General features: G+C 42.3%; 6 protein-coding genes across 10 annotated transcripts; 2 read left to right on the top strand and 4 right to left on the bottom strand.

Annotated features, from left to right (window-relative positions):
• The first annotated feature begins 268 nt into the window (after positions 1-268).
• On the top strand, positions 269-14,288 carry LOC117567318 (uncharacterized). Its single transcript, XM_034247218.2, has 7 exons — positions 269-1,056; positions 8,032-9,668; positions 9,738-10,620; positions 10,686-10,815; positions 10,953-11,407; positions 11,467-11,575; positions 11,632-14,288. The coding sequence occupies exons 1-7, from the start codon at positions 1,018-1,020 to the stop codon at positions 13,626-13,628; spliced, it is 5,250 nt and encodes a 1,749-aa protein (XP_034103109.1). The 5' UTR covers positions 269-1,017; the 3' UTR covers positions 13,629-14,288.
• A 1,226-nt stretch (positions 14,289-15,514) lies between these two features.
• On the bottom strand, positions 15,515-17,496 carry LOC117572517 (CDK5RAP3-like protein). The gene is made up of 4 exons (XM_034255372.2): positions 17,331-17,496; positions 17,034-17,208; positions 16,151-16,975; positions 15,515-16,097 (listed from the first exon to the last, which is right to left on the bottom strand). Exons 1-4 carry the CDS (start codon positions 17,334-17,336, stop codon positions 15,592-15,594), a joined length of 1,512 nt encoding a protein of 503 aa, XP_034111263.1. The 5' UTR covers positions 17,337-17,496; the 3' UTR covers positions 15,515-15,591.
• A 207-nt stretch (positions 17,497-17,703) lies between these two features.
• Positions 17,704-19,888, bottom strand: LOC117572516 (transcription factor grauzone). The gene is made up of 5 exons (XM_034255371.2): positions 19,610-19,888; positions 18,781-19,526; positions 18,520-18,729; positions 18,084-18,459; positions 17,704-18,030 (listed from the first exon to the last, which is right to left on the bottom strand). Exons 1-5 carry the CDS (start codon positions 19,748-19,750, stop codon positions 17,788-17,790), a joined length of 1,716 nt encoding a protein of 571 aa, XP_034111262.1. The 5' UTR covers positions 19,751-19,888; the 3' UTR covers positions 17,704-17,787.
• A 76-nt stretch (positions 19,889-19,964) lies between these two features.
• LOC117572515 (U2 snRNP-associated SURP motif-containing protein) lies at positions 19,965-23,696 on the top strand. Of its 2 annotated transcripts, none has more exons than XM_034255370.2 (12): positions 19,965-20,064; positions 20,118-20,177; positions 20,229-20,285; positions 20,348-20,634; positions 20,692-21,295; positions 21,355-21,398; positions 21,456-21,788; positions 21,851-22,093; positions 22,148-22,331; positions 22,399-22,639; positions 22,702-23,078; positions 23,154-23,696. In XM_034255370.2, the coding sequence occupies exons 1-12, from the start codon at positions 20,059-20,061 to the stop codon at positions 23,556-23,558; spliced, it is 2,841 nt and encodes a 946-aa protein (XP_034111261.1). In that variant the 5' UTR covers positions 19,965-20,058; the 3' UTR covers positions 23,559-23,696. The 2 variants fall into 2 exon arrangements, with proteins under 2 accessions (XP_034111261.1, XP_034111260.1); XM_034255369.2 differs by having other exon boundaries at positions 19,966-20,064; positions 22,387-22,639.
• On the bottom strand, positions 23,694-27,427 carry LOC117572519 (cyclin-Q). 4 transcript variants are annotated; one of them, XM_034255379.2, is made up of 5 exons: positions 27,307-27,427; positions 24,617-24,663; positions 24,408-24,552; positions 24,126-24,347; positions 23,694-24,050 (listed from the first exon to the last, which is right to left on the bottom strand). In XM_034255379.2, the coding sequence occupies exons 2-5, from the start codon at positions 24,634-24,636 to the stop codon at positions 23,721-23,723; spliced, it is 717 nt and encodes a 238-aa protein (XP_034111270.1). In that variant the 5' UTR covers positions 24,637-24,663; positions 27,307-27,427; the 3' UTR covers positions 23,694-23,720. The 4 variants fall into 4 exon arrangements, with proteins under 4 accessions (XP_034111270.1, XP_034111268.1, XP_034111267.1 ...); XM_034255377.2 differs by having other exon boundaries at positions 24,617-24,769; positions 27,307-27,424; XM_034255376.2 differs by lacking the exon at positions 27,307-27,427 and adding an exon at positions 24,888-24,984 and having other exon boundaries at positions 24,617-24,769.
• On the bottom strand, positions 25,140-27,143 carry LOC117572518 (E3 ubiquitin-protein ligase RMND5A). The gene has a single exon (XM_034255374.2). The coding sequence runs from the start codon at positions 26,936-26,938 to the stop codon at positions 25,532-25,534; it is 1,407 nt and encodes a 468-aa protein (XP_034111265.1). The 5' UTR covers positions 26,939-27,143; the 3' UTR covers positions 25,140-25,531.
• Positions 27,428-27,636: the final 209 nt, after the last annotated feature.

The raw sequence follows: 27,636 nt of genomic DNA, 5'->3' as shown, positions 1-27,636 counted from the left end.
CGCACTTTTTGTAAAAACAGTTGTTGACGGAAATTTAATCAGTGGAAGAACGGCAGCTGCATGGTGCGAAATATATTTTCTATAAGTATCAAAACATTAAAATAAAATGTTATTTAAAATGACGCGCCTTTTTACAAGCGCTTTTTAAATTTTGCGTAATATATCTAGAAGTGTGTAACCATGTGACAATTCACGGGGTTTCTGCAGTTTGGTATATCCCATCGGTGTTAAAAAGAATATTTCGAAACGTTACTTTGGTCACACACTGACAAATAAAACAGCTTTAAGAAAGCACTTTTAAGAAACAAAAAATATATATAAATGTAAAAATATTTAATAATCGCGTTCGCTTATTGGAAAACAATTGGAATATATTCCGCATATTTAAATACGAACTAAATAAAACGTAAGCGTAAAAAGATTTTCTTTCCTACGCAGCAATAGATCTTCATTGAGCGCGCGTGTGTGTTAGTGTGTGTGTGTGCGTGCGTGTGCCACAGAAAGTGGCAATCAGGCAGCACAGCAGCAGCAATTGCTGAAGTGTACAGCATATAATACATACATATGTATTTATAAATTATTTGATATTGTTAATTTATGCAATAATCAAAGGTGCATATGTGCATGAGTGAAACAAATGGCAATATATATCGTAATGTTGTCAATATAGTGAAAAGTTGTGTAGAAGCAGCAGCGGCAACAGCAGCGACATCGACATCCGCAGTAGCCGTCAACGTTAACGTATAAAAAAGCAAAAGAAAATGAGGAAAATGAAATAACACAAAAAAAAAGAGCTGCGCTGTAGCGAGCAAAGTAGAAGAAGAAACGCGAAACACAAGCAAAGAAAAATCGAAATAATAAAATACATACAAACATACACGTACGTATGAGCTGTATGTATGTATGGGTGTATCATAAAATTGTGCTTGTATGCGCAGTGCAAGTGTATATGTGTAAGTGTGTGTGTGAGTGAAACGTATAAATAAAATTCAGCCAAATGCAGAAGCCAACAACAAAATGGATAATAAAACTACACAGTTGGATTTTAAATTACTGGTAATTAAATAATGTTTCCTATAAAACGAAATGCCCTGCCCCTAGCCTCCTCCCCGCTCCACTCGTTTATATTCAAGTATACATTCGTACACACAAGCATAATACACACATACACGCGCACACATACCTACATACGTTTGAGTTTGTATTGGTGTAAGTCTACATTCCGTGTGCGACTATCAAATGAGAGTGGCAAAACAACGTGTAATGCGTAGGCAAAGAAGAGAGCGGCTGCGACAAAGGCAGAGGAAGATAGAGAAGGAGGAGAGAGATAACAAATGGAAGTGAAGTACAGTGTGCACTGGCAGTTTAATTTCAGCTGTTGTACTCGCATTTATTGTAAGCAATGTTGTGTTATGGAATTTTGTCTTATTTTCCTTTTGTAGAATCAATTGTTAGTTATACTACACAGTGTTTTGTTTTAAAACAGTTTTTGATCAGCAGTTTGCAAATTACCAATTTACCAATTACCAATTTAAGCCCGGCTAATGTACCCTAAAAAAAAAAAACAAAACAAATATAAACAAGAAATTAGTTAGTTAATCATAACCCTTGGTTATTTCATTAGGCTTCATATCAATCAGATGATGTAGCTTAGCTTTTTAGGCAGCTGTTTATTTGAATCTTCGTTTCTATAACCTTCCCGCCCTCCCACAATCAGTTCTTGCACAATACCCGTGCTGGCACACACACACACACGCAACCATGGTCGTCTTGTGCTTGTAACTGTGTATGAACTTCCGCACCGTTGTGTTGTGGTGTGCCCTTGCTCTCCACCCCCATCTCCCATCCCCTACATTGTACACTCTCCTACACCCACCTTCTAACCTCTAGCACTCCCTTTCCTTATTCCCCACACCAATGCTACATAATGGCATTCTTCTCTTTTATTTTTATTTTGTTTCTTTTTTTTCTAAAATGAATTGTAGTTTTGTTTTCCACTCCCCTTAGTCTACAAAGCGACTCAGAAAGCTTTGCTTCTCCCACTTTCGACCCATTTCATCATTGTTCTTGTTCTTCTTGTTATTGTTATTGCATTAGTTGTGGGGCTGGCTATTATTCACTTTTGTTTTGTTTTCCTCGTTATTTTGAGAAAATATTTATTTTTATTTTTATTAGTTTATAACAACATTACATTACTTGAATGCACAGACGCACACACACACACTCGCACAGGCACATTCATTTGAATGTATATGTGTGTATGTACATAAATACTACGAATACTACGAAATCCAACTTGTGCGCGCCACTCCGACTACAACTACATAATAAAAAAAAAAATAAGAACAACAACAACCTCAATTCAAACTGAGCACAAAGAGAGTGAGAGAGAGCTCATGAATTTGTTTGTGTTTGTATTTTCATTTGTGTTTGTGTGAGGGGGAGAACGAATGGACGAGCAAAGCACAAATGAAGAATTGTAAACAGCGTGCACAGTGGTACACAATAGACTGCTATCAGAAACATTCAATTTATTTTGTTTTTTTCTTTCGTTCTGGTTGGAATGCACTTTAGCGGAGAGCTGCTGGCTGATACCAATTGGGTAACTGTCAAACTGCAAACAAGTATCCCATGGAATTAAATTGCAATTCAGTCTTGCTTCTTACTTGTTGTTGATCTTGTAGTTTTCATTAATTTAGCATTTGAGCGTTTCAATTAAAACTTTCATCGCCCCTAATTGAGTTTACGACATGCGCGAAGCGTGACTTTAAGTAGTAGAAGGAGCACAGCTGTAGTATCATTTCAAACAATTTCAATTTGAATCTAAATTAATTAATCTAAATTATTCAGTTGAAGAATTATTATATATATCATTAGCATTTCATAAATCAAGAAGAAAGATATGAGTATTAGTTCTCAAGGACTAAAACTTTAAAAATTGGCACCAACGTAGAAGACTTTCGTAAGTTTTACAAATCTTGCAAATCCAACTTCGAAAATAATGAGCGCATCGGTTCATTGAAGCACATTGAGCCACTGTACATGCAAATGCGTGTGCTTGTATGTGTTTTTATTATATAGCTAGTTTTGTTTCGCTTGTGCCAATTTCATTAATAAAAGAGGACAACGTAAATGCTATTTTTATTTGATTAGTAAAATCTACATACATACACGCACACACACATAGGCAGGCACATGCCGTGCACTTGCTTGTGCGAGCGTGAGTGTGTTGGTGTGAGCTAGTACACGTTGCATGAGCACACAAAATGTAAAACATAAATTTGCTAAAAATGCAGCGGCAATTCTTGCCCCACTTGCTACAGCTGCAACGTTTACAGTTTGGCAACCTAAATATGTACTATGTGTAGGTAAACAAATACCTTTAAACGTGTGTGCATATATGAACGTGTGTATGTGTGTGGATACCGCTCTCACTCTCTCCCTGCTTTGCTTTATCGCTGTGTTTGTGCGTGTCTGCGTGTTGAACAGGTACATAACAATATTAAAACGAACTAGCTGAAAAAAGAAGCAACTAAGTCCAATAAATCAAGACAAACTGCATTAGTATTGAAAATACATGTGTACATAGATAATCGTTTATTGAATACCCTATAGAAGATTCCATTAGCTTTATGAATATTTATGATCTAGAGATGGGTTGCGGCACGAGACGATTCGACATATCAGATAAGGAATAGGGGACTTATTTATGAGCCCGAATTGGAACAATCTGAAACTTTGATGAAGGTGTAAATTAGTTTGTTATTCTATCAAAAATTCTTCAGAGTATTATTATTATTCTAATATATTGTATAATATTTAAATAATCAAAATAAACCACATTACTATCATTATAACAGATACTGTTTTTCCCTTGTTGTTTTCTAAGGAAAAAACCCGCAGCACGTTTAATGGGAAACCCCGCAATTTTGTGCTGATTATGCTAACGCTGAGATATACAATTATTAGCGCAATTTTTATTTACCTAAGAAAGAAATGGTTGAATTGATATTGACAGATCGAGAACCAACAATTCGGCGATTGGCGTTGAGTCAGCAATCAGCTGTTTTGTTGTAAACAAACATCGAAAGACAACAAGAAATAATTTTAAATTTTTCAATGCGAATGACGGTTGAATTATGGCATTCCTCGTTATAATAATTATTCTTGCTCATGAGAATCTTTGTTTTTACCTGTTCTGTTCATTATTTATATCTATTTGTGTCGCCATTGAGCGCGGCATCGAAAGATATCTTTTAATGCGATTCAAAGTGCGATGACTTCATCGCAAGTTGAAAGCTATCTTTTATTTTCGAATTAATTGCTAATTTAAACCATAATTATTGTGAAAAGTTCAAGAAACCGTTAACAGCTGTTAAAAGGAGGCGTTTTTAGAATCAACTCCAAGCCCATTCAATGATTATGGCTAAGTTTGTGCAAAACCATTAAATGAATACTCTATTATAAAATATCCTAATTATGCTTAAATTTTAGACACAATGGGTTTCTTTATTGTCATAATTTATTTCTTATTTTAATGATTCAGACTAGACCCGACATGAACTAAAACTATTCCTAGGATATAAACATAGATATTCGTCGTGTCAATTTATTATGTTTCGCTTCAAGGCTCGTTACGACTTACATAAATACGATAAAAGGAAACAAAGAAAGAAAAGCCCATAAATTTTAAATAAAACAAAGAACAAAATTCGTGCATTCGTTTGTACCCTTTGTTTTGCGACATAGAAACTTCAAGCCTTTAAGCTTTTGTATATAATTTATTTGTATTTATATATAGCAAAGCATTTACAAGAACAGCAATATATACGTATATATGTATGTCTATATTACTTTGTGTATGCATCAGTTTGTGTTGTTGCTGTGCTCAATTTAGTTGCAGAGTTATTTTAAGCATATTTACAAGTGTATTTATTTCAATGTTTTGTTAGCCAAGAACAATTTTGAGCATCTACAAATAATTAATTGCCTCTCAGTCGATTGTTGTAAAATGTATTAATGGGCTATCAAAAGACTTGTTCAACCAGAAGTTAATTTGCTTTTAAGTTAATAGTGCATGGGCGACGAATTTTTAATTCTTTTCCTGTCAGATTTTGAACACATTTCCAAATTTGAATAATGTCGAGCTTTTCATTTATATTAATGAAATGACAATTATAAACTTAGTTTGCAATGTTTACTTGAAAAGATTTAACAAACAAACATGCTGAAACCCATTTATCAAATGTATTTAAGAAAAGCTTTGCCGATTAGGGAGCATTAGGAATGTTTTGCTTTTACTTAATTTCAAATGAAATAATTACTTAAATGCTTTATCGCCAAATAACTCACAGACATAAAAGAATGACATTTTAATTAAAGCACAAACATAATGTTACTATCTGTATATAAATACATACGTATTCATGCGAACACACATACAACCATACGTAATGTGTGTATTTATCTAATTAATATCGTATTTAACTTTTCCTTTGCATTGCTTGCGCTCTGCTTCACATCACACAACATATGTACACACATAGATAAATCTAGATATGCGTGTATTTACGTAGCACACACATTCTCTCACTCACTCTCTATTTATCCCTCTCTTTGTTTCGCTCCGTCATTCTCTCGAATTAGTGTAACGCATAAACGCACACAAATACACGTGGAAATACGGCCGCCAATGTTATCTCTAATCTAGACTTACAACAACATTTAGTGCCGTAGGGATTTGTCACCCAAACTGCTGCTAAATAACAGTTTCGGTTTAGTATAAACAAATTGATTTTAACGATAGGATAGTTTAAACAATTACAGTTGTATACTACGTATTTATGAATTATAGTAATTTCAATGTCAGTTATTGCAATTAAATTTAGTATATAATTAATAAAAGGGGAAAACTTGTTTGCCAACTTTAACTGATATTAAATTCTTGCTACGTTAGCAAGATTGTAACATAAAAAGCATTGCTTAACATATGAATGTAGATACGTTTTAAATAGATGTTTTGCAACCGATTTAAAGACGCTAAATATTTATTAGTAGTACCTCGTTAACATTTTGACCCCAAATGCGTTTTTCTTTTTGTTGTTGTTTTAAGAATTTCTCTTGTTTTATTCATGTCGTTCGTAATTAGTTCTCCCAAATGGATAAACATCATATTAATTTTATGCTTCTGCTAAAAGAATGAAATATTTGAGAATTGCCAGCGGGGCCAATGTTGTGTTGTTCAGTGCCGTTGCCCCCATCCCGTTCTACTCATTTGCCTCTCACTTACTCTCTTTGGATGTGTCGTTTTTTTCCCCTCTCACTCGCCTAGCTCTTTATGTATGCATCTCTCTTTCCGGCTCTCTGAAAACAATGTCAGCCAGTGGGTGGGTTGTGGGAGAGCAAAGCTTGGAGAGCGCCATCGATGTTTTTACAACTACAACTACATAAAGTGTTGACTCGCTGCTTTAACTTACACACTCACAAAAGGCAAACGCATACAAGCGCACACAGATAGACGAATACATATGTACGCTGTATATATGTATGTACATGTAGATGGCAACATTGTGGAATGGGGAAAAAGTAGCACAAATTGTGCGCTGTTTTAATTTCTTTGCCTTCCCCGCTCTATCTCTCGCTCTCTTCCTCTTCCTCTTGCAGCTGAGGCAGCGAGACTTTATTATTTTATGTCAATATACATACATATATATTCGTGTGTGTGTGTTCGTGTATATGTTTTCATGTATATATGTATGTATATGCAGCTTGTTTTTATTTTTCCTGCTATATCTTATACACTTTTCGCCTTTGCCATCTCCGCTGCGCGTTGTGTGCTAATCGTTTGCGTCAGCAGCGCAGCCGCTGTCTCTGTCGCCGCGCTGTCTACTCGCGATTCCATTGACGTCGAAGTCGACGTCGGCTATGTTATGTTGTGTGCTGAGCGCGCGCGCTCTCTTGGCGCTCTAATTGCATTAAATTGTTTGGAAAATCATAATCAGTAATTGCATTTGATGACAGTTCTTTCGAGTGCACGTGTAAATGTTAACTTTGTTCAATTACATGCCTCCTCACACCTATTTATTTATTCTTTGTATTTTTGTATGTTAATTTACATAAACCATTTGTCACTCTAATTGGAACTTTACTTAACTCTACCAATTTGGTAGCACGTGGTCCGTCGCGCAGGGCTGCAATACGATTCCAGCCTCTGCCTCTTTCCATGTCTTTCTGTCTCTCTTTCTCCTTCTACCCCATTCGTTGTGGTTGTGTGGGTCGAACAGGAAATGTGGAGCCACCTAGCGGAAGTTGGTCATTTATTACGCGAAACTTTAATGCATAATTAAATATGTACCTACTATACGTATGCATGTATGTGTTGTGTAGTACTGTATATAACACATTGTACATGTGTCTAAGATGACTAACTAACGGCAGTCGACTTGTTTTACGTTTAAAACAAGTATTAAAGCTAAAGTTGAGTATGGTTGACTGTTAGATACCCGACTGACATTTGAAGACGGGTACAATATCTGAGTACCTCAATTCAATTATTAAACATTAAATTAGTCTCGCCTGGTTTATAAGGTAGTTGTAATTGTTTAAACAAAGTTTTGTCTACGAAATTAACAATCCAGTCCAATATATTAATATAAAGTTTATTTAAAAAAAACTTTAATTCTAATTTCTGAAAGATTTGAATATCAAAGAAAGATTTGCCATATTGTGAAATGTTTTATATTTGAAAATTATGGACTTAACATCTAATATCTCATCGCTTAATAGTCACTTAATACCAATTAAAATTTAAAACAAGGAATATGAATTTGAGTAGATATATTTTTAAGTCTACAAGTTGGAATTGATTGCGTTTTTAAAGAGTATAGTATTGTTTTATTATTGAAACGTCGCAACCAATAAATTTAAAATTCTATTTTATCTTATGGCACTAGATATCAAGTGGGCACCTAGAATAAAATTATCCTATCTATCCAGATTGAACTAATGGCCTCTGATTTTGATTGCTTGCAGGTGGATCAGTCAGTGAATCTACTGGACAGCCTGAATGCGGCGTCGCGGTGCGATGCAATCAAATTTCTGCTGCAAAAGCTTAAGTGCAAATATCCAGAGGCCTGCGACCGAGTCGTCAGGAATCTGTACAGTCACAAACCCAATGATAATGGAGCCTCGGACTCGGCGGAGTCAGCGCAGCTAGCGAAGAGCAAACAGTTGCAGCTGCTGTTGCTTGACCCCAAAAAGGAGACGAAGAAGGAGAAGTTGGAGCCGGATGAAACAAAGCAGATCATCAAGCGAGAGAACGACCATGATGAAGCATCCGCGATCGATTTAAATCAAAACTTTGAGAAAATTCTCTGCAAAGAGGAGTTTATGTGCCTCGACGAGGAGGATGATTTCCTCGATGATGATGCCGATGGCGATGCCGATGCCGACCCCAATACCGAGAACTCGTCTTCCATAAGCAAACGCCTGCACTTTAATCGCAATGCCAACGTCAGTTTGAATGTCAGCGGGAACGCCAGCGGCTCCAGTGGGAGCAGCAACAATGTGGACGCTGCAATCACCAGTGCAGCTGTTAATCCAGCGCTCACCAGCGATCCCCTTGATCTGATACCCTCGGCGGGAGCCAGTGGCGTGGTGAAGCGAAAATATGTTGCCACATTCGATGGGGAGGAGCAGGAGGATGACGACGATGGCGTTGATGATGATGATGATGATGAGGCCAATGAAATTAATAACGAGAGCAATAGCAACAGGTGTGAGCAGCTGATGCTCCGACGTCAGCGAAAGCTAATGCGCTCCACAGCGTTGGTCAAACGGAAACGAACCAACAATGTCATCAGCAGCATGGATGCCGTGGTCAAGCCTGTGACACGCTCCCGCCTGGGCGAGGGCTATGTGTTCCACGAGGATACGCAGTACACGTTGCGCTATCATCACAGCAGCGGGGAGTTCAGTGAACGAGCGTTCAAGGCGCAGTTCCGGGTGCTGTTGCGATTGGCGTTAAGTCAGCATCACAAGCCCTTCCTTAAGCAGTTCTATGACAACTTTGTGGTCACCGGCCGACTGCTGGGAACAACTCCCTCGACTCGAGTGTTGCAAGAGCTGCGCGAGCAACGCTTAGACGAGTGGCGGCGGCAACGTGAACGTCGACAGTTGGCCAGGGATGCCGCTGAAGCGGCAGCATCTGCTGCTGTGGCTGCTGCGGCGGCCGCAGCGATGCTGAAGCAAGAGCAGGAGGAGGCGGCAGAGGCGGAGGCGGAGGAAGAACCACTGGACCAAGAAATGGAAGTGCCGCAGCAGCAACAGCAGCAGGCGGAGAATCAAAGGCCACGCCAACTGTTATCGCTAGCGTTTGAGGACTCGGAACTGGAGTCAGAGACGGAGTCACAGCTGTCATCGGCGGCACAGGAGATTATGAAGTTTGAAGAGTTCATCGACGAAGGTGTAGGCGCTGGTCGTCTCATTGATGGGCTCGAAATGGAGCCGGAAATTGACGAGATGCTGGCCAGTGCTGGCAGCGGATTGGGCAGCGTAACGGGCACTGGGAGCGGGAATAGTAACAGCAACAGCAGCGCTGTCCATGACAATGGCATTGCGTCGCTGCTCATGGACACCAGTCATGGGACGCAGCTTCATTCGCATCATCTGTAAGTCAATGCATTTACAAAACTTCGTTCTTTTAAACTAATATGTTTCCTTCTTTTTTTGGTTTGCAGCAACAGTAGCAGTAGCAGCAGCAATGTCGCTGCTGGCAACCTTGTGATCAACGGCCTTACGTCAAGCAATATCAACAACAACAACACTTGCAACAAGAGCAACAATGTGCTAAGCCAGCAACTTGCGTCGGAGCATCTGGCCGCTAAGCAAGCGGCGGTAACATCGCAATCGCAATCGCAGCCACAAACTCCGACTTCGGCGCCGACTGCGAGTCAGCTGCAATCGCAGTCACAACAGCAATTGTCCATGCCGATGAGATCTGCGTATGGACACGAAGGTGTTGCCATGTCAGCCACAGCGCAGCTAATGTCGGGCACAGAGATTCAGCTACAGAATGATAATCACAATCATTACAACTCAAGCAACAATCCGCTCTCCATGATGGGCGGCATGATGCAAATGCAGCAACAACAGCAGCAGCAACAACATCAGCAACAGCAGCAACAGTTTTCGCAGCATCCACATGCACAAATGCTGAACAATCATCAGTCGCATCTGCATCCGCATGCGCAGCATCCTCAACAGCAGCCGCCTCATCTGTCATCATCTTCGGCCATGGGACAGCTAAACTCATCGCTGGAGCTGGACGACAATGAGTTGTCGGGCGATGAGGACGATGATGAACTCGACAATGAGCTAGACGAAATGGATGCAGCCAAGCAGCAGCTAATCGATGGTGGCAGCAGCAGCAGCACCTCGTTGCAGGCGCCTCCATCGCAGCTTGGTGGCGCACACACGCCTGGCAGCAAAAAGGACAAACCCAGCTATAGTTGTCTGCTGTGTCCCAAGTCATATCGGAAACGCAAATCGCTGCTGGATCACTACAAGATACATCCCGGCTATTGTCACGACTGTGGACAGCCGAACGGCAACACGCTCGAGGTAAATTGATCACTCGACGAATTGCAGTTCAAATTGTCATATTGAAATGTTAATTGTAATTACAGGAAATCATTCAGCATAATCGCACGATGCACGTGAAGGAGTTTCCGTTTGTGTGCGAAACCTGCGGCGAATCCTATTCGCGACGGCAGCAGTTCCATGCGCACGTGGAGTCGCACAAGAAGGATTTCAAAAGTGAGTCGGATGTGAATGTAAATTTCAACCAAAAGCCACAACAGGCAACAACCAGGCGGAAGGACATTCATTGCGTTTATATTCATTTGCTGTTGAACAATTCAATTAACATGCTGTTTTATGCTGTTTATTTGCAGTCTATCCTTGTGGCGAGTGCGGTCTAAAGCTGTCGCAGAAGAAGCTGCAGCAGCACTTCGAGGAGACGGGCCACAAGGCCGACGGCGCAATCTGTGAGGTGTGTGGCGCCGAGTTTCCCACTAAGAATGCGCTCTACCAGCACATAATACGCGAGCATAAGCGCGACAATTTCTTTGAGTGCCACATTTGCCATAATCGCTTCACGCTCAAGGCCAATCTGGAGCGGCACGTCCAGCTGCACACGGAGGTGAAGCGCACCTATGTCTGCGATCTGTGTGGTTCGTCGTATTTTACATATCCTGCGCTCAAGGAGCACTACAGCAACGCCCACGTCGATGTCTCCGAGTGCAAGTGCACGCTGTGCGGCAAACGCTTTGGCTCGGCCAAGTCACTGCAGCGTCACTTGCCATCGCACTCCGAGGAGCGGCCGCATTGCTGCAACCACTGCGATCAAGTAAGGTTTATTAGATGCATGTAAAGTAATCATTCACTAATCGAAATTCTGTTATGCAGACCTTCAAGTGGAAGACGCATTTGGTGCGCCACAAACAGACCATGCATGGCAATCAGCCACCGCCTCCCAAGAAGGGCAAGCAGCGTTTCCCCAAAGCCAACGATGATGGTAAGTAGAATACAGAATTTCCAATCGCTGCACATAATTCATATAATGCCTTTTAGATATGTTGCCGCTGCCCGATATGCCGGGTCCACCGCCGGTGAAGGCCACCAAAAAGTCAGCTGGCAGCAAGACCAAATCTCAGGCATCCGCCGCAGCTGCAGCTGCATCGCAGCAGGGTCCAGGCAAGGGAGTTGGCATGGGTGCAACGCCAACGCCGCCGCCACCGTTGTCAACGACGCCGGGTTGCTCGCAGCAGGATCCGTTTAATGCCGCCATGGTGAGCAGCAATAGCTCGCAATCGTCGACGGCATCGACGTCACAGCACTCGGTATCGACGAGCGAATCTCAGCAGAATTCCATGTACAATCAGAGCTTTAGTGCGGACAAATTGCAACAGCCGACGCAGGCGCAGCAGCAACAGCAACAGAATGCGCTCCATCAACAGCAGCAGCAACATCAGCAGCAGCAGCATCATGCAACGCCAACGCCGCCGCCAACGTTGCAGCAACAGGTGCCACCACCGCCACAACAACAGCAGCAGCCGCAGCAACAACAGCCGCAGCCGCATCATCGCCATACGCCGCATACGCCAAACAACAGTACGCCGGAGCTGCATATGCAGCGAATGAACAGCTTTGGGGGACCGGAGAGTCAGTTCCACTTTGAGCCCACTGGCAATCCAGCAGCTAGCTATCAGCAACACCAGATGATCAATCAGTATCAGCAACAGCATCAACAGCAGCAGTCACAACAACAGCAGGCACAGCAACAGCATTTGCGCAGTCATACGCCACAGAGCCCACACTCGCATCCGCACCCCCATCCACACCCGCATCCGCATCAGGCGCAGCAAATGCAACAGCAGCAACAGCAACACTTTAGCTCACCGCACCACATGCCACCCATGCACCACCAGCACCAGCTGCTGATGCAGCAGCATCGACACAGTCACTCGCCCCAGCATCAGCACTCGCGTCTGCAGTCGCCGCAGCCGCAGCCATCGCCATCAGCCGGAGCAACTGGGCCGCAACAGCAATTCATGCAGCAGCAGCAGCAACAACAACAACAAACGCCAACTGATTCGTGGGGCAACATGGGCTTTGGTGGCACACAAAACAATCAGCCGGTTGAGCTCAAGGACAACAAGTTCTATATTGTTGACTCGACCGAGTTTATGGGGCTTCCAATGAATGTCGGCGCCAATGCGCCGCCTTCGCAGCAGCAGCAACAAGCGGGCGTCGTCAATAAGGCGCAGCAACAACAACAGCAAGTTCAGCAGCAACAGCAGCAACCACAACAACAGCAGCAGCAGCCACAAGATCCAGCATTAACTGGTGATTTATTAAACTTCCAGCACATGTGGCCACAGCAGCAACAACAACAGCAGCAGCAGCAACAACAGCAGCAGCAACAGGCAGCAGCAGCGCAACAGCCGCAGGCGAATCAAGTCGGGCCAGGGGATGCTCATAATTACAACAATATTGGCAGCATTCTCACGAATCTCATTGACACAAATCCCACGCCCATGGAGTACAATTTTGATCTAATGCAGCAACAGCAACCAACGCCGCAGCAGCAGCAACAACAGCAGCAGTCGCAACAACAACAAGCAGCACAACAACATCACAATGCCAGCGGTGCCTATGCTGGCGGATTGATGAGGCACGCCGCCGCCGGCAACGTGTACGGAGGCGGAGTCTCCTACGAGCAGCATCACAATCACAACCACAGCGCATTGAGCGAACAACTGGTCAGCGAACAGCAGAAGCACAACAGCTTTCAGCCATACCATGGCCATCCGCATGCCCATGGATTGCAGCAGCCGTTGCATTCGTTAGCAGCCGCCTCTCATTTGCTTCCACCGGCTCCACCACATGGCAATGTGTACGAGCGTGGAGTGGCACCGCCAGTGGGCATCGGAGTTGGCGTGGGCGTGGGTGGCTATCCGATGTTGGGCGACGATGCAAAGTCAGTGCTGCCGCCGATCAATGATTATATGCATCATATGCAACAGCAGCAACCCGATCTAATCTACTATCCAGTGAAGAACGATTGACAACCAAAGTAGCCGGCGCTGGGTGGTGCCCCAGGAGCAGGAGGGCATCACCATCAGCACCACCACTTCGCGCATAATCATAATTATAATCACACGCGCTGGTGGCCAGCACCAGCAGCAGGTATAGGCGCCAAGAGAGGCGATGTTTTTCATTGAAAAGCATTAATTAATAGCAACAAAGCAAAATGTTGTTTAGATGAGGTAAAGATGAAGTCGACGGGAAAGCACTATTTTCTATTTTTAGTACGATGTGCTTGTGTAGATATCAAAAGATGATGATTCTAATTAGATAAGATTATAAATATTATACATACACACATATATATATATATATAAATATATTATATACACTGGAACGCAACGTTGAGCAATAATTTGAAGATTGGGGCTTCATTGCTCAGATAATTTCCCATCCGACCGACGCTATTGATACACGTGTATACAAACAACAACAGCAACTAACAAACAAACAAAAGAAACTAACAAAATATTTAATAATAGTAACGGAAAGAAAACACCACAGCAACAACAACAACAATAAGAACATGACGACAGACATATACATACATGCATATATACATAGTAGCGTTTAAGAAAACCAAAAAAGAAAAACAAAAAAAAAAACGAAAAAGGAATAAACAAAAAACACTAAATAATTACGTAAGTTATGTAATAATATGTAGCCTGTAAACCTGTACTAACAAACAATGGCAGACCACAACATCAGCATCAGCAACCACAACAACCACAGCAACCACAACAACCACAGCAACCAAACAAGCAACTTTCGAACAAATTTTTGCAAGTTAATTTAATGCTTATTTAACTTAATAATGAATGAGAGATGAACGTGAATGTGAATGAGTATGAGTAAATGAGAACACAAATACGTACGTTGATATATAATATATAGAAATCAAAGCAACATTATATATATACGCATACGATATAAGTCGCAAGAAACCCCCCAACCCAATTGTAGATTTGATTTTTTAAAGAATTGCGAGCAACACGAAAGCTGTTGGGTAAACCATATCATGAGGCCCTATGCCGTCAAATACACATAATATTAATTATTAACAATATATATATATATATGCAGTTTGATGTATGTATTATTTGAATTTTGAATAGTGCTTGTTATTTTATGTTTAGTTGAACAATCAATGATTATACCATACAAAATACAATGCATACATACACAACTTATTTCATTTTATTTTTTAATTGTATGCCCCATTTTTGTTAGATTAGTGCCTAAGTCTTCTAGTTGATATATGTATATCATCATGTATACCCCCAATTTGTGGCTTTTTACACCCAAAAACAAAACTTGTTTAATTATTAAACTCTGCATGCCCCTCTATCCCCCTATCTGTTCCATATGAAAAATACTTCTGTGTCCTTCATATGATTGTTTTCTCTCTTTGGGCATTTTTCTTTTTGCCATCCGGAGCATTAAAAGTCTCCTTGCTTCCAAAACGCAACTAAACGACAATGTGTTTATTGGTATGTATGTATTTCCTTAACCCACAACACTTCAGAGACCCCTTAAGTTACATCATATATGCATACATATATGAACTATATATAATATATAGCGTTGTTCTTGTTTTACAAATTGTGTATTCAATTCATCTAAGAAAACATTAAATACATAAGTGAAAGTTTAAAACGATACAAGTATAAGGCTACTTTTATGAACAAACAAAAAGCAACCAACAACTACATTAAATTAGATTTGTATTCTGGATACAAAAAATAAGCAAAAAACAACAAACAAACAAAAAAACACAAAAATATAAATAAAATTTGTATATTTAATAAAAATAGCAAAATAAAAATAAATAAAATTCTTTTAAAAAAATTCAGTGGTCTTGTTTTTTTACAATTATACTTTTTGTAACAAATTTATTTGCACTTTTCCATAAGACATAAACAATTGAATCTACACACTAACATCTTAGTTAACGCCACCAATAAGATTAACTACACGATTCTTATAGCGTTTGGAAATATCCTTTTCGATATACTCCTGCAGAGTCCTAGTTTGAGCAATAAGTTCGTCCAGGACGGGATTTAATTGCTGGCGCTGCTCTCGCAATTCGACAGCTCGCTTCTTCATCAGCTCTTGGGTCTGGCGCACCTTATCCACGGCTTTGGTCATCTGCTGCAGTTTACTGGCCAGCAGATCGGCATATTTGGGGGAATGCTTCAGTTGGAAGAGATGACGTGTCTGCTCATCGGAGCTCTGTTGAATGATTCTCTCAACATCGGCCAAAATTTTGCCTATGCTCTCGCTGTCGTGCGTGGCAATGTTGTCCATGAGGGAGAACATGATATTGCTGGAGGACTCCAAGTGATTGAGTTCATAGAGACGCATACGCAGGAACGCCTCCAGCTCGTAGGTTTCATCAAGGAAACGATCCCGGTAGCTGGGCGAGTCCAGCAAGGTATAAGCCTGATCACCTGCAGAATAATTGAATTATTTTTATGCACTTTATTGATATTGTGACCTCTACCTTTGGCAGTGCCACCATCCATGCCGGTGCCTTCGACAACGATGCCATACTCCTCAACGGGTATGTCGAAATTGATTTCCACCGCATCCGTCGGCGCACTCTCAATGCCCCAGTCGATGTTGCCGCCATCGTTCTCTTGCAGATCACCAAAATCAATGATTTCTGCCGACACTGTTGACGATGTGCCTCCATTGTCATCGGTTCCAAAATCGATTTCATTGTTTTCGCTGCCCTTTGACGAACTGCCTCCACTTAAGTTCAATCTGAGCTCGGGCTCCTCGATGGCAAGCGGCGCCTCCTTGTGTATATACTGATAGACCGTTGTATTGCCGTGCTCGACCAAATGCCGCAAGATGGGCAGACATTGGCTCTGTCCACTGACCTCGGCATACAGATCAATGCCAGCCTGCACACGGCCAATGTCCTGCAAGGATTTCTTATACAATTCCGGCAGACCAGCGAGCACTTCAATAAACTCTGCATGCAGATTGTCGCCCTTCACGCCCAATTGCTCCAACAAAGCAGCGTGCTCGGCAAGCAGCTGGGCCTCTGGCTTCTGGAGATCATGTGCTCGCTTCAAGCACTCATCTGTCTGCTGCTCCAGCTTGGTCATCTGTTTGCGCACACCTGGGATTTCGTAGTTTACATTGCGCACATAGATCTGCGCCGTTTCGGCCAGATAAGTGGCGTTCTTCTCGTAGAGGCGACTGACCTCCTGCCAGTCTTTCATGCGCTGGCTGCCATAGGTGCCAAACACGCTTTTCGTGTCCTTCTCTGTCTGCTTGAGTATTTCGATAATCTCCTTGACATGCAGATAGTTTATATCTACAAAACAGAAGAATATTGAACAATGCAGAAAGTTGATCCAGAGTGGAACACTTACTAGATCCTGAGAGCAGCTTAATCAGTTGATCGTTGGCTGGCATATCCTGCAGCGCATTGCTTATCTTTGCATGTATGTCCTTGATGGGAGCCTGCACATTCTTGGGCACGATGCGTCTGCTTATCAGCCAATCCTGCAGCTTCAGCGTATGGATGTCTATGGGTATTTCAGACTCCTGGTTTTGGGTATATGGAAACGAAAACATTTAATTAACCACAGGTGGCCACAGGTCGTATGGTTGTTTGCATTTATTTTTTGTTGTTGTCATTTGAAATTGTTTTATTTCATTAAACTTACATTCATTTCGACGTTGTTGACGTTGCTGTTTGTGTCAAGTAATAATTTAACTATGAGATTACTCGCGATATTTGGACTATCGTGTGTCGACGTCACAATTTTTTATGGAACTATTTATCGATATGTAAATTAAGCACAGTTATCGATAAGTGACAACTGGGCGAAATAAAAGCATTTTTTCTGTATTTTAAATGTACTCCAGCAATTATTTATTTTTTACCAAAATATATAATTTTTTTAAAATTGGTTATTCAACATTTTTTTAAATTTAAGCTCCTTTTATTCTGAAAATCTATTCCATATACATTTATTCATGCATTTCTGCTGCACAAATTTATTCCTATCTAAGGAAAATAAGCGTAAACAATACAGGTTAACAACCGGAAGCTATATTTATACAACTAAACTAGAAAAAATAATGATATACAAACAAAAGGCAGAGGTAACTAATGCGTTTTTAAAACATGGTTGAAATATTTGGAATGGCGGCCGTCGTATCAGGATCTTCCCTGAACATTTGCGACACCTGGGCACTGGGTAGCACCTTTTGTGAGCTGCCCGTTTTGGTTTTGCGCCAATGATCCCATTCGTTTGGATGCATTCGCTTTTTATGGGAATGCATATTAGCGTTCGAGTTGAATGTTCGCGGACAGAAGGGGCATTTGTACAGAGGCTCTCCAGTATGCTGGGCCATATGCTCCTGTAAATTCGATGACATTAATAATAATCGTTAGGAGTGCAATATATCCTTACCTTAAGGCTAATGTCCTTCTTAAAGGTCTTGCCACACTGTTCGCAGGTGTAAATTGTATTCGAATGTGAATAGCGCTTGTGACCGATAAGTGCTCGCGAATTCTTACAACTCTTTCCGCACTCTGAACAGATAAACGATTTGCCTTCATCGTTGTGTCGTCTCAAATGCTGCTTCAAGTTGTCCTCATCCTTGAGCCAGCTCTCACAATCCGGACGCGGACACTTAATACGTGGCCCACTCTCTTCAAAATGCAGTCGAACGTGCTTCTCAAAGACGGCTTTGTCCTTGATCTCCTTGCCACACACATGACAGATATTTGATGCCTTGCGATGCTGCATGCTAATGTGCACCTGCATGTGGTATTCGGTAGCAAAACTGAACCGGATATGGTTTATTAATATATGCAGAGCCCAGTTTAAATAATCTTCTACTCACGCATTGTGTTTGGGGCACTGTGGACAGATGAATTTGCGTTCATTGGCTGGAACATGGGATCCTTTGTGCAGTTCCAGATGATTGCGACGCGAAAAACGTTTACCACACTCATCGCACTGAAAGTCGCATTCGTCATCGGGAACGTGATGCACCAGCCAATGTGCTCGCAATACACTTGAATTCGCAAACACTTTGCCACAATCCTTGCACCTAAGGAAAAACAAGGTAATCTTAAAATAAATTGTATTATATTTCACATACTTAATGTATTCGGGATTTTCGTGACGTCGAGCATGCTCAACAATTAAGCAGCGCTTATTCAGTTTTCGTCCGCAACATTTGATGTAGGGCCGCTCGTCGGGATGTTTATCCTTGAAATGGTCACGAATGCCATCAAAATCGTCGGCCAGGAAAATGCAAAGCTCGCAGCCCATGACAACATAGCGTTTGATCAGCTCCTCATCCTCCTTGCAGAATGGAGGCCACTGCTGTTTCTTGAATGTCCTTTTGGCAATGGGCCTACGCTTCTCTAGGCTTTTGGGCTGGGTAGATTTTTTAACTTTGGTCGTCTTTAGTTTGTCCATGGTTTCCGTTTCTCGTTTACGTTTCAGTCCACTGCGGGTTACAATAAGATCCACATCATCGACAGCATTGATGAATTCACTCGGCGATAATCTTTCCAATTTGATTTCCTTTTGATCATTGACATCCGCATCTGCCTCCTCATAAGTTGCCATCTCAAGGTCCAGTTCATCCAGAGGATTTACATTTAGTTGGGTACCGCGGCACTCGCTGTTTCCATCCGCAGCCAGTTCATTAGTTGGTAACATGATTTCCTCCGGCCACGACGCAGTCATCAGATCTGGATCGGGATCTTGCTTGAATTTTGGTGCGTTGGCGTAAATAAGCTGAGCCTCTTGTATTGATACGTAGAACTGATGAAACTCCGAAACCTGAGTCCAGCACACATTGCACACCACTTTTGACATCGGATCGTTTGGCATCACCTGATATATGTATACATATATAATGTATATATGGCTAATTGGTGTGCATGTAATTTGTAATCCAGTTACATAGTTAAGCTTACCTCAAACCAAAAGTGTTGGCGCAGAACTTCGGCTACGTTGGGCACATTGTTATCCACTGCTGCTGCTGCATCGCCAAAGATTTGGAGACACATCTGGGAGCCACAACCACGCAAGCAGAGACGACAGATCTGCGGCTCCATCGTTTATTCCGCAAATGATTCACGATACACTTAACAATATGTTGCGCTACACACGGCGATAGCCAGTGAACAGCTTAGCCTATTTTATTTTAATATTTGGCAAAATATTAATAACTAATCTGTTGTGTGACGGAAATTGATAACATATCGATGCATCGATGGCTGACAAGATACTTTACGATACCTATAGCCGCACTCCACACCTATCGATGTGCGTTTAAGAACTAGTATCGATAGGTTCATTTTGAGAAGTGGGAAAGGTAGACATGAAAGAAAAATAAATAAAAAATAATAAATAGCTTATCAGAATGAAGGTAAGAAATTGTTTTAAAAGTATAAAACAGTATGCTAATGGTTCTATAATTAGCGCATAAGTGAAAAGAAGTTGGAGGCCTTTACAGTCGGCACATTTTCTAAACGACAATTGGTAAGCAATGAAAACCGGGTGTGAATTTTATTTATCAAACAATTCTTGCAGTCCAAGAAAGAATTGGAGGAGCAAAAAAAGAAAGAAGATGAAGCTGCTGCGGCACATGTAAGTAACGTATAAGTTGTATATTTATTGAAATTTTACGTATGTGCTTTTATGATATTTAGGCCTTTAAAGAGTTCGTGGAGACGTTCCAAGAGGCACCAACAGCCTCCTCTAAAGTGTGGGTTAAGGCTGGCACCTATGATGCGGGCTCCCGGCGAGAGGATAAGAGCGAAAAGGGTAAACTGTATAAACCAGGCTCTAAGCTGGTGGAGAAGAGCGCTTCCGAAAAGGCAGAGGAGTATGCCAAGTTGTTGGCCTCTGATCTGAAGAAGGATGCGCCCACATTGAAAAAGAAGAATCAAGAGAAGAAAAAGAGCAATTTGGAGCTGTTTAAAGAGGAGCTGAGACAGTAAGTTCTTTAATTAATGTTGTTCTGAGAAGCACTAACTAAATGTCTTCTTTAAAGAATTCAGGAGGAGCGTGAGGAACGTCACAAGTATAAGCACATGGCTGTGGCGAATCCACCTGCATCACAACAGCAACCACAACAGCAGCAGCAGCAACAACAAGCCACGAGTAGCTCCCAACAATCGAGCTCTTCTCGTGGTGATGCAGGTGGCTCTTTTGACACTGGTGATCCGAATACAACCAATTTATATTTGGGCAACTTGAGTCCTAAGATCTCGGAACAGCAGCTAATGGAGATCTTCGGCCGCTATGGTCCGCTGGCTAGCATTAAGATTATGTGGCCACGTTCTGAAGAAGAAAAGCAACGCGGTCGCAATTGTGGCTTCGTAGCATACATGAGTCGCAAGGATGCGGAACGTGCGCTGCGTACTCTCAACGGTCGCTATATAATGGGCTACGAGATGCGTCTGGGTTGGGGCAAAACTGTGCCCATTATGAATACTCCAATCTTTGCACCCCAAGCGTTGCTGGAGCTGACATTGCCACCGCCTTCATCGGGATTGCCGTTCAATGCACAGCCACCGCCAAGCGAAGCGAACACTTTGCCCAAAAAGAACTACAAGGATTACGAGTCCATTGAAGAGAAGGAGAATATGGAGCGAGTAAGGAACTTTGCTATTTTGCAATTTGACCAATTGTATAATACATTTTATTTATTTAGGTGCTGGCCAAATCCGTTGTGAAAGTTTTTATTCCGACAGAGAAGTATGTTTGTTGATCTTTAGATAATTTTCGAATTGAATTACAATATTTGAATTACAGATCTGTGCTGAACATAATACATCGCATGATTGAATTTGTTATACGCGAGGGTCCAATGTTTGAGGCCTTGATTATGAGCCGCGAAATGGAGAATCCACTATTTTCGTTTCTCTTCGACAACGAGAGTCCAGCGCATATTTACTACCGTTGGAAACTCTACTCTCTACTACAGGGAGACACGCCAAGCGAGTGGCGCGAGCAACAATTTCGCATGTTCAAGGGTGGCCCAGTGTGGAAGCCGCCTGTAGCAAACTTCTACACTCAAGGCATGCCCGATGAGCTGGTCATTGATCCAGATGCGCCTGTAGTGCACAAGGGCGCCTTATCTAATGCGTAAGCCCTTTTCATTATTGTTCTTTTGATTTGTTTATTTTAAACTCTTATCTCTCTCGTAGCCAACGTGATCGTCTAGAGGACTTGATACGCCATTTGACACCTGAGCGTTCACGTATTGGTGACGCCATGATCTTTTGCATTGAGCATGCAGACGCTGCTGACGAGATTTGCGAGTGCATCGCCGAGTCTCTGGCCAATTCAAAGACAGTGGCTTCCAAAAAGATAGCTCGTTTGTATCTCGTCTCCGACATACTTCACAATTGCACTGTGAAAGTATCGAACGCATCGTTCTTTCGTAAATCGTAAGAAATTTATGTATGATGTCAATTCGTTTACTAACTGTCTGTAATTTATAGCGTGGAGAAGCAATTGCTGGACATATTTGAGAGCCTTCACACTTACTATCTGGCCATTGAGAGTCGCCTTAAGGCGGAGGGCTTTAAGACAAGGGTTTGCAACATAATACGAACCTGGGAGGAATGGACCATCTATCCAAAGGAATTCTTAACACAATTGCGTAGTGTATTCTTAGGGCGACAAGTAAGTAAACATTGACCATCATTTGCAAGGGATCGCTCCTTCAGCATTCAATTAGTTTGCATTGCAGTCAAATTCACCACCCCAAGCAGAGGAATCACGCTCGGAGGAAGCCTTAGACGAAGACATCGACGGTGCTCCGTTATCAGGCGATGACAAAGACGATGAAGATCTGGATGGCGTTCCACTTGATGGTGCTGCTCTATTGAAAAGTGCTCTTAAATTGGTGCTGCCAGATTCCGCGGGCGCCGCCCAACAACGTGGAACGCCCAAACAAGAGCAGTATCATGATGAAATTGATGGGGTTCCTTGTAAGCTTTCAATTCATAATTAACACTTAGATTTTGATAACCATATGTTGTTTCGGTTTTAGTGGATGAAGATCTTGATGGCGTCCCTATGGAGCAGTCAACGAGACAAGCAGACAAGTCGCAGGCCAAAATGCCTGGATTTATTCCTTCCAAGTGGGAAACGGTTGATCCGCAACAAGTTGAAGCTCAAGCCATAACCACCAGCAAATGGGATACACTGGATCCACCAGATCCACCAAAATTCTTTAGCTCCGACGAGGAAAGCGGTGATGACGAGAGCTCACAAAAATACAGTGACGAAAAGCGTCAAAAACTGCGGGAAATTGAGGTGAAAGTTATGCAGTATCAAGATGAATTGGAATCGGGAAAACGTCGCCTTGAATCTGGCTGGACACTGACCGAACAGGTTGAATACTATCGCAAGCGTTTGCTCAAACAGGTAGCACAACCAACCAACCCACGCATCAATTTGTTGTGCAGCATTTTCAATGCGTATTTCCTCTTTCAATTGTAGACTTCGCCCTCAGAGTCTGTGGACTCGCCGCTAAGTTACATGCACTCAAAATCAAGAAGCTCGCAGCGCAGCGAGAGTCCCGATAACAAGTACGCTAGTGGTGCCCACTATGTCAGCAGCTCTCGATCCAGTCCCAGTCTGAGTCGCAGCAGTCGCAAGCGTTCTCATTCACCGTACAGCGGAGGCGAGAGCAGTCGCAGCGGAAGATCTGGCAAACGGAATCGTTCACGCAGCCAATCGGATTCGCCAAAGCGTTACACCGAACGCTCTTCACGAACTTCACTCCTTCGCAGATCTCCATCGCCAGCAACGTCATCCGGCTACAGTGCGCGCTCGAATCGAAGAGCCAGCCCATCGCCACCCCGTCATCGTGTCGAGAAACACAAGCACAAGCATCGCCACTAAGGAGTTTAGACGTAGTTCAGCTGATTCGATATATATATATTCAGGAAATTCATTTAGTGTGAGCAGCCATGAGTCTTACAAAATAATGGCATATGATTTGTGCTGGAAATAAATAAAAAATCGTATGGGAATGGCCAAAATTTATGTTATGGGATTTTAGTCTTAAGTGGCCTTCAACGACGCCTCATGTTTGTACACTTCAATGACATCCTCGATGATCTCCCACTGATTCTCCCTGGTAAAGTCCTTAACCAGTGGCTTATACCACATGCAAGCCTCATCGGACTCATCAGTTAGTGGCACCTGCACACCATATGTCTGCAGTGCCAAGGAGAGGCAACCGATTGCCACGTGTGTGGGCTTGTATTTCAGGATGTTGGGACTGTGATGGAAGTCCTGCAAGTAGGAGGCGGCAGTCTTGGCAATTGGCACTGAGTTCCACACATCGGCGCCCACCCAGTCCTGCAATGTCTTCATGTAGTAAAGTAAATACTATATAAAAGAGAAAGTGTCTCGTTACAATTTTGGGGAGAGAGGCAGATTGTTTCCTTATGCAAGTGTGTTTACCTTGTGTGCCAGCTCAATGTTTAGGTCGAAGCTGAGAGTACGCGTGATGAGCAGTTCGGCTTGGACAATGGCGTCCCGCATGGCCCAGTATTCATCATTTAGATCCAGAGGCGCACTTCCGCGGTTCAAAGTGCTGTATGCCACGTTGATGACATCGCGAATTTTCACTGTATCGTCGTCTTTGATCTTCCCAGCTAAATACAATGATGAGGCGGCAATCAGCTGCAAATGCTCGACAAGATTAACACCAAATGAGCTAGAGAATAACAATACTGGACTTACGAACTCATCATAATCGCTAGCTTTGACCTCTTTGAAGAAACGATGATAAACAATGGCAGCACATGCGGCAGTCAGTGGCTTCATCTTGAGCTTGGCAGCACACTCGAAGATGTAAAGTGGCACTAGGCCAGGTTTAGTGGACTTGCTAAATACATATATAAGGGACTAATATTGAAGTAGGGAATGGCAGAGTTGCAAATAAAACTCACCGATAATCAATGGGCTTCATATTTTGGGCTTTGCTCGTTTCCACGTGCTGCTGCAACGACATGACATCCAAAACGTTTTTCATTTTTTGAGATTTTCACTTGAATTTATGTACGATGATGGAATTGGAATATATTGTAATTGAATTGATGAATCTGCGAGGATGGTTAAAAAGAGTTGAGAGTGGAGAGTTCGTTGTCACTTCTTATAAACAGAGACACAGTCCGAATGACACACAAACAAGCAAAGAGAAGAAAAAAAAGAAACACATACAAATGCACATGTAATTGGACGAAGTAATGTTCGAATCAGTTTCAGAGTTCGATCAGCTGTCCGCCAGGGGACTTCGTTAAGCACTGCAGACGATGCAAACAACAAACACGAGGAAAACTCGAGATGGCGACAAACGATAAAAACCCGAAACCGGTTCGGTTGAGTGGACAGTGTACAATATTAGTGTTTTTACCTGTTTGCACAGTGGCGACGACGACGAAATGGGATTAAAAGAAACCAAAAAGAAATTTAGTTTTTGTTGTATTACAGATAAATGTTTATTTATTTATATTATTATACGTATATATATGTGTATGTATGTGTACTTAATTTAGAAGGTAATTATATATGGGGGAGGGGAGGGAGGTTTGTTAGGATCAACCATTCATTACTTAAGACAATGCTCGCTTTGCCCAAATCCAATTTTTCTAAAGAACAAACTAAATGAGCTTCTGCCAATTGTGTGAATAACATTGTTAAGGAAAAGTGCGAAAACTGACGCTGCATAGAGCAACATTAAAAAGAACAATGTGAAATCCCAGTTCATAATCATCATCATCATGAGTTGAGAGAAGGCGGCGCAGACAGACTCACACTATGTTAATGATTACATTGTAATTGTAAAGAGCAATATGGACTACGTTTTAAAAATAGATGCGAACAGCCTCCTCGGCATTCTGTTCGACGGGACAGTAGGGACACTTGAGGATGTGCCCATTGCTGAGCTTGTGCAAGGCATCGTTCGAAATGACATGACCACATGTCAGTTTCTTAGGTGGATTATCCTCGGTGGTCTGCTGTCGCAGGATGGGGCAAGCGAATAGCGAATGAAACCGAAACTCAGGCTGCAAGTCAATCTCGATGGGCAGCTCATCACAGCCATTCCACATGCCCAGCACTTGGCGCGACTGCATCACCTGCTTGATGTTCAACAGCGCTGGCAGCGCTGTACATCCAGCATTGACCACAACAGATAGTGCCGAGTTTTTGCTAATGCCGAGCAGCTGGCAAGCATCCTTGAGGAAAGTGAACGATAGTTCAGTCCACATGTCCTGCGACAGAAAGATCCTATACGGTGTATTCTCCAGACCACCAGGCAAATAGATAAAACTAGCCATCAAATTGGCAATTTCATTCTCATAACGCACGGCAAACTTTTGAAAATTCGTCCTCGCATAGAGAATGGCCTCGTTCTGCGACTTCAGACCATTGGACACCAGCTGCATGAAGCGCATGCGATGCAAACGGAACTCGATGAGCGAATGCCGCTCCAGTAGTTGACTGGAGTGACGCACGGCCCAATCAAGAGCATCTCCCAGTTCACGCTTCTGTATCTGATTCCAGATGTTGTAGATTTCGGCGAATTCACGCTCCGAGTCGAACACATCTTGGGCATGATCCTCACTCATTTTGCACTCTTTGATGAGAGTACGAGCCACTTCATCCATGCCCTGGCGGCAGTAATGTTTGGCAATCGCCTTATTCAGTAGCATTAGGTTATCTTCATCCTGTAGAGCGTCCACACGCATTGTGGAACTGAAATCAGAGCTATAGTTGCGATCGATGGCTTTGCCAATCTTTGACACCGAGCCATGCAGCTCACGGTGCTCTGTAGATAGCTTCTGCACGCGTTCATTGCATTTGGAGATCGCCTCTCGAATGATTTCCATTTGACGATCGGTGAGACGTTGTGGTGCCGACGGTTCTGTCTCCACCTGCATGTTGATGCCATCGCCCATGGGATCATCAGAGCTGCTGTTGCCGCTGCCACTGACATTATCGGTGGCATTAATTTGCGTCCCAGTATTTAGAGTAGTCACAACCATTTGCTCAGCATTGCCAAGTACATTGACCAGCTCGGACATTAACGACGCAATATCACCGATTTCGGCTGCAGAGTTCTCGTGGAGCTGCTCCAGCTTGGTGACGACCCGATCAAGTTCCTTCTCAACAGACGCACATGCTTCGTTGTCCATGATGATGCCCGACTCTGTCTGCGGATCAACAGTAAATTTTGAGAATTTGGAGCGACGCCAGTCAACAGCGCGCATCAGCAGGTTTTGCAGCCAAAGACAACTGTGAAGCGTTTTCAATTCAGTTTTTTAGTTCTAAATTTCACTTTGGTGTTCAATGTGGAAAATTAATTATAATAATTTGGCTAATTCCGTTTTGCGTTTTCTTTTTCTTTTATTTAGGCTTCGTCTACAATAACAACACAAAGAAGAGCACCATCACTACCAGGGTTGCCCTGTGGCTCTCACACATAACAATCGACGTTTATTTTTTCCTTACACATGGCGACAACTCTAACGCACTGACCAGCTGTTTTTAGTCGAAACACGACGCAAATTAACATTTATACGTACATATGAATGTGCATGTATGTGTGCAGACATGTGTAAGTGTGAATTGTACTTACCTTCGCAGAAATCGATTATTTACTATGAGATTAATTTGCTTAAAATATTTTATAATTAAATATAAATTCGTAACATTAATAAGTACAGAGCACGAATTGACATTTAAGCCGGGAGATGTCAGCTCAGCGTATAGTGATGCCAAATCATCGACTCGTTTTCGATACTTTCGAGCTTTTCTGTGGGTTCGTTCTGCGATAGTATCTTAGATATTTTAAAAAGTAATTGGATTGGGATTAAAGTCAACGTGCAAACCGAAATTATACAATTAATTTATTTTTTAAATACATTTTAATTTAGTACAGAAATTGATAATAAGCAGGGTTTTTTTT

The sequence above is a fragment of the Drosophila albomicans genome, chromosome 3 (genome assembly GCF_009650485.2).
Source record: "Drosophila albomicans strain 15112-1751.03 chromosome 3, ASM965048v2, whole genome shotgun sequence".
Lineage (NCBI taxonomy): Eukaryota > Metazoa > Arthropoda > Insecta > Diptera > Drosophilidae > Drosophila > Drosophila albomicans.
Note: the sequence above shows the minus strand (reverse complement) of the source record. Positions and strands in the feature narration are given on the sequence as shown.

Excerpts from the sequence above, each read along its gene's own strand:
- LOC117572518 (XM_034255374.2), bottom strand. The coding sequence starts at position 26,938 with ATGCGCGCTGTTGACTGGCGTCGCTCCAAATTCTCAAAATTTACTGTT.
- LOC117572515 (XM_034255369.2), top strand. Across the intron at positions 20,635-20,691 it reads TTTAAAGAGGAGCTGAGACA|AATTCAGGAGGAGCGTGAGG; the intron begins GTAAGTTCTTTA and ends TCTTCTTTAAAG. Across the intron at positions 21,789-21,850 it reads AAGGGCGCCTTATCTAATGC|CCAACGTGATCGTCTAGAGG; the intron begins GTAAGCCCTTTT and ends TCTCTCTCGTAG.
- LOC117572519 (XM_034255377.2), bottom strand. The coding sequence starts at position 24,699 with ATGAAAAACGTTTTGGATGTCATGTCGTTGCAGCAGCACGTGGAAACG. Across the intron at positions 24,348-24,407 it reads CTAGCGATTATGATGAGTTC|CTGATTGCCGCCTCATCATT; the intron begins GTAAGTCCAGTA and ends GAGCATTTGCAG. Across the intron at positions 24,051-24,125 it reads ACATTGAGCTGGCACACAAG|TATTTACTTTACTACATGAA; the intron begins GTAAACACACTT and ends TCTTTTATATAG.
- LOC117572516 (XM_034255371.2), bottom strand. The coding sequence starts at position 19,750 with ATGGAGCCGCAGATCTGTCGTCTCTGCTTGCGTGGTTGTGGCTCCCAG. Across the intron at positions 18,730-18,780 it reads GAAAATCCCGAATACATTAA|GTGCAAGGATTGTGGCAAAG; the intron begins GTATGTGAAATA and ends GTTTTTCCTTAG. Across the intron at positions 18,460-18,519 it reads CAGTGCCCCAAACACAATGC|TTTTGCTACCGAATACCACA; the intron begins GTGAGTAGAAGA and ends TATCCGGTTCAG.
- LOC117567318 (XM_034247218.2), top strand. The coding sequence starts at position 1,018 with ATGGATAATAAAACTACACAGTTGGATTTTAAATTACTG. Across the intron at positions 10,816-10,952 it reads GCACAAGAAGGATTTCAAAA|TCTATCCTTGTGGCGAGTGC; the intron begins GTGAGTCGGATG and ends GTTTATTTGCAG. Across the intron at positions 11,576-11,631 it reads CCCCAAAGCCAACGATGATG|ATATGTTGCCGCTGCCCGAT; the intron begins GTAAGTAGAATA and ends AATGCCTTTTAG.
- LOC117572517 (XM_034255372.2), bottom strand. Across the intron at positions 16,976-17,033 it reads TAAGCTGCTCTCAGGATCTA|ATATAAACTATCTGCATGTC; the intron begins GTAAGTGTTCCA and ends TCTGTTTTGTAG. Across the intron at positions 16,098-16,150 it reads GGATGGTGGCACTGCCAAAG|GTGATCAGGCTTATACCTTG; the intron begins GTAGAGGTCACA and ends ATTATTCTGCAG.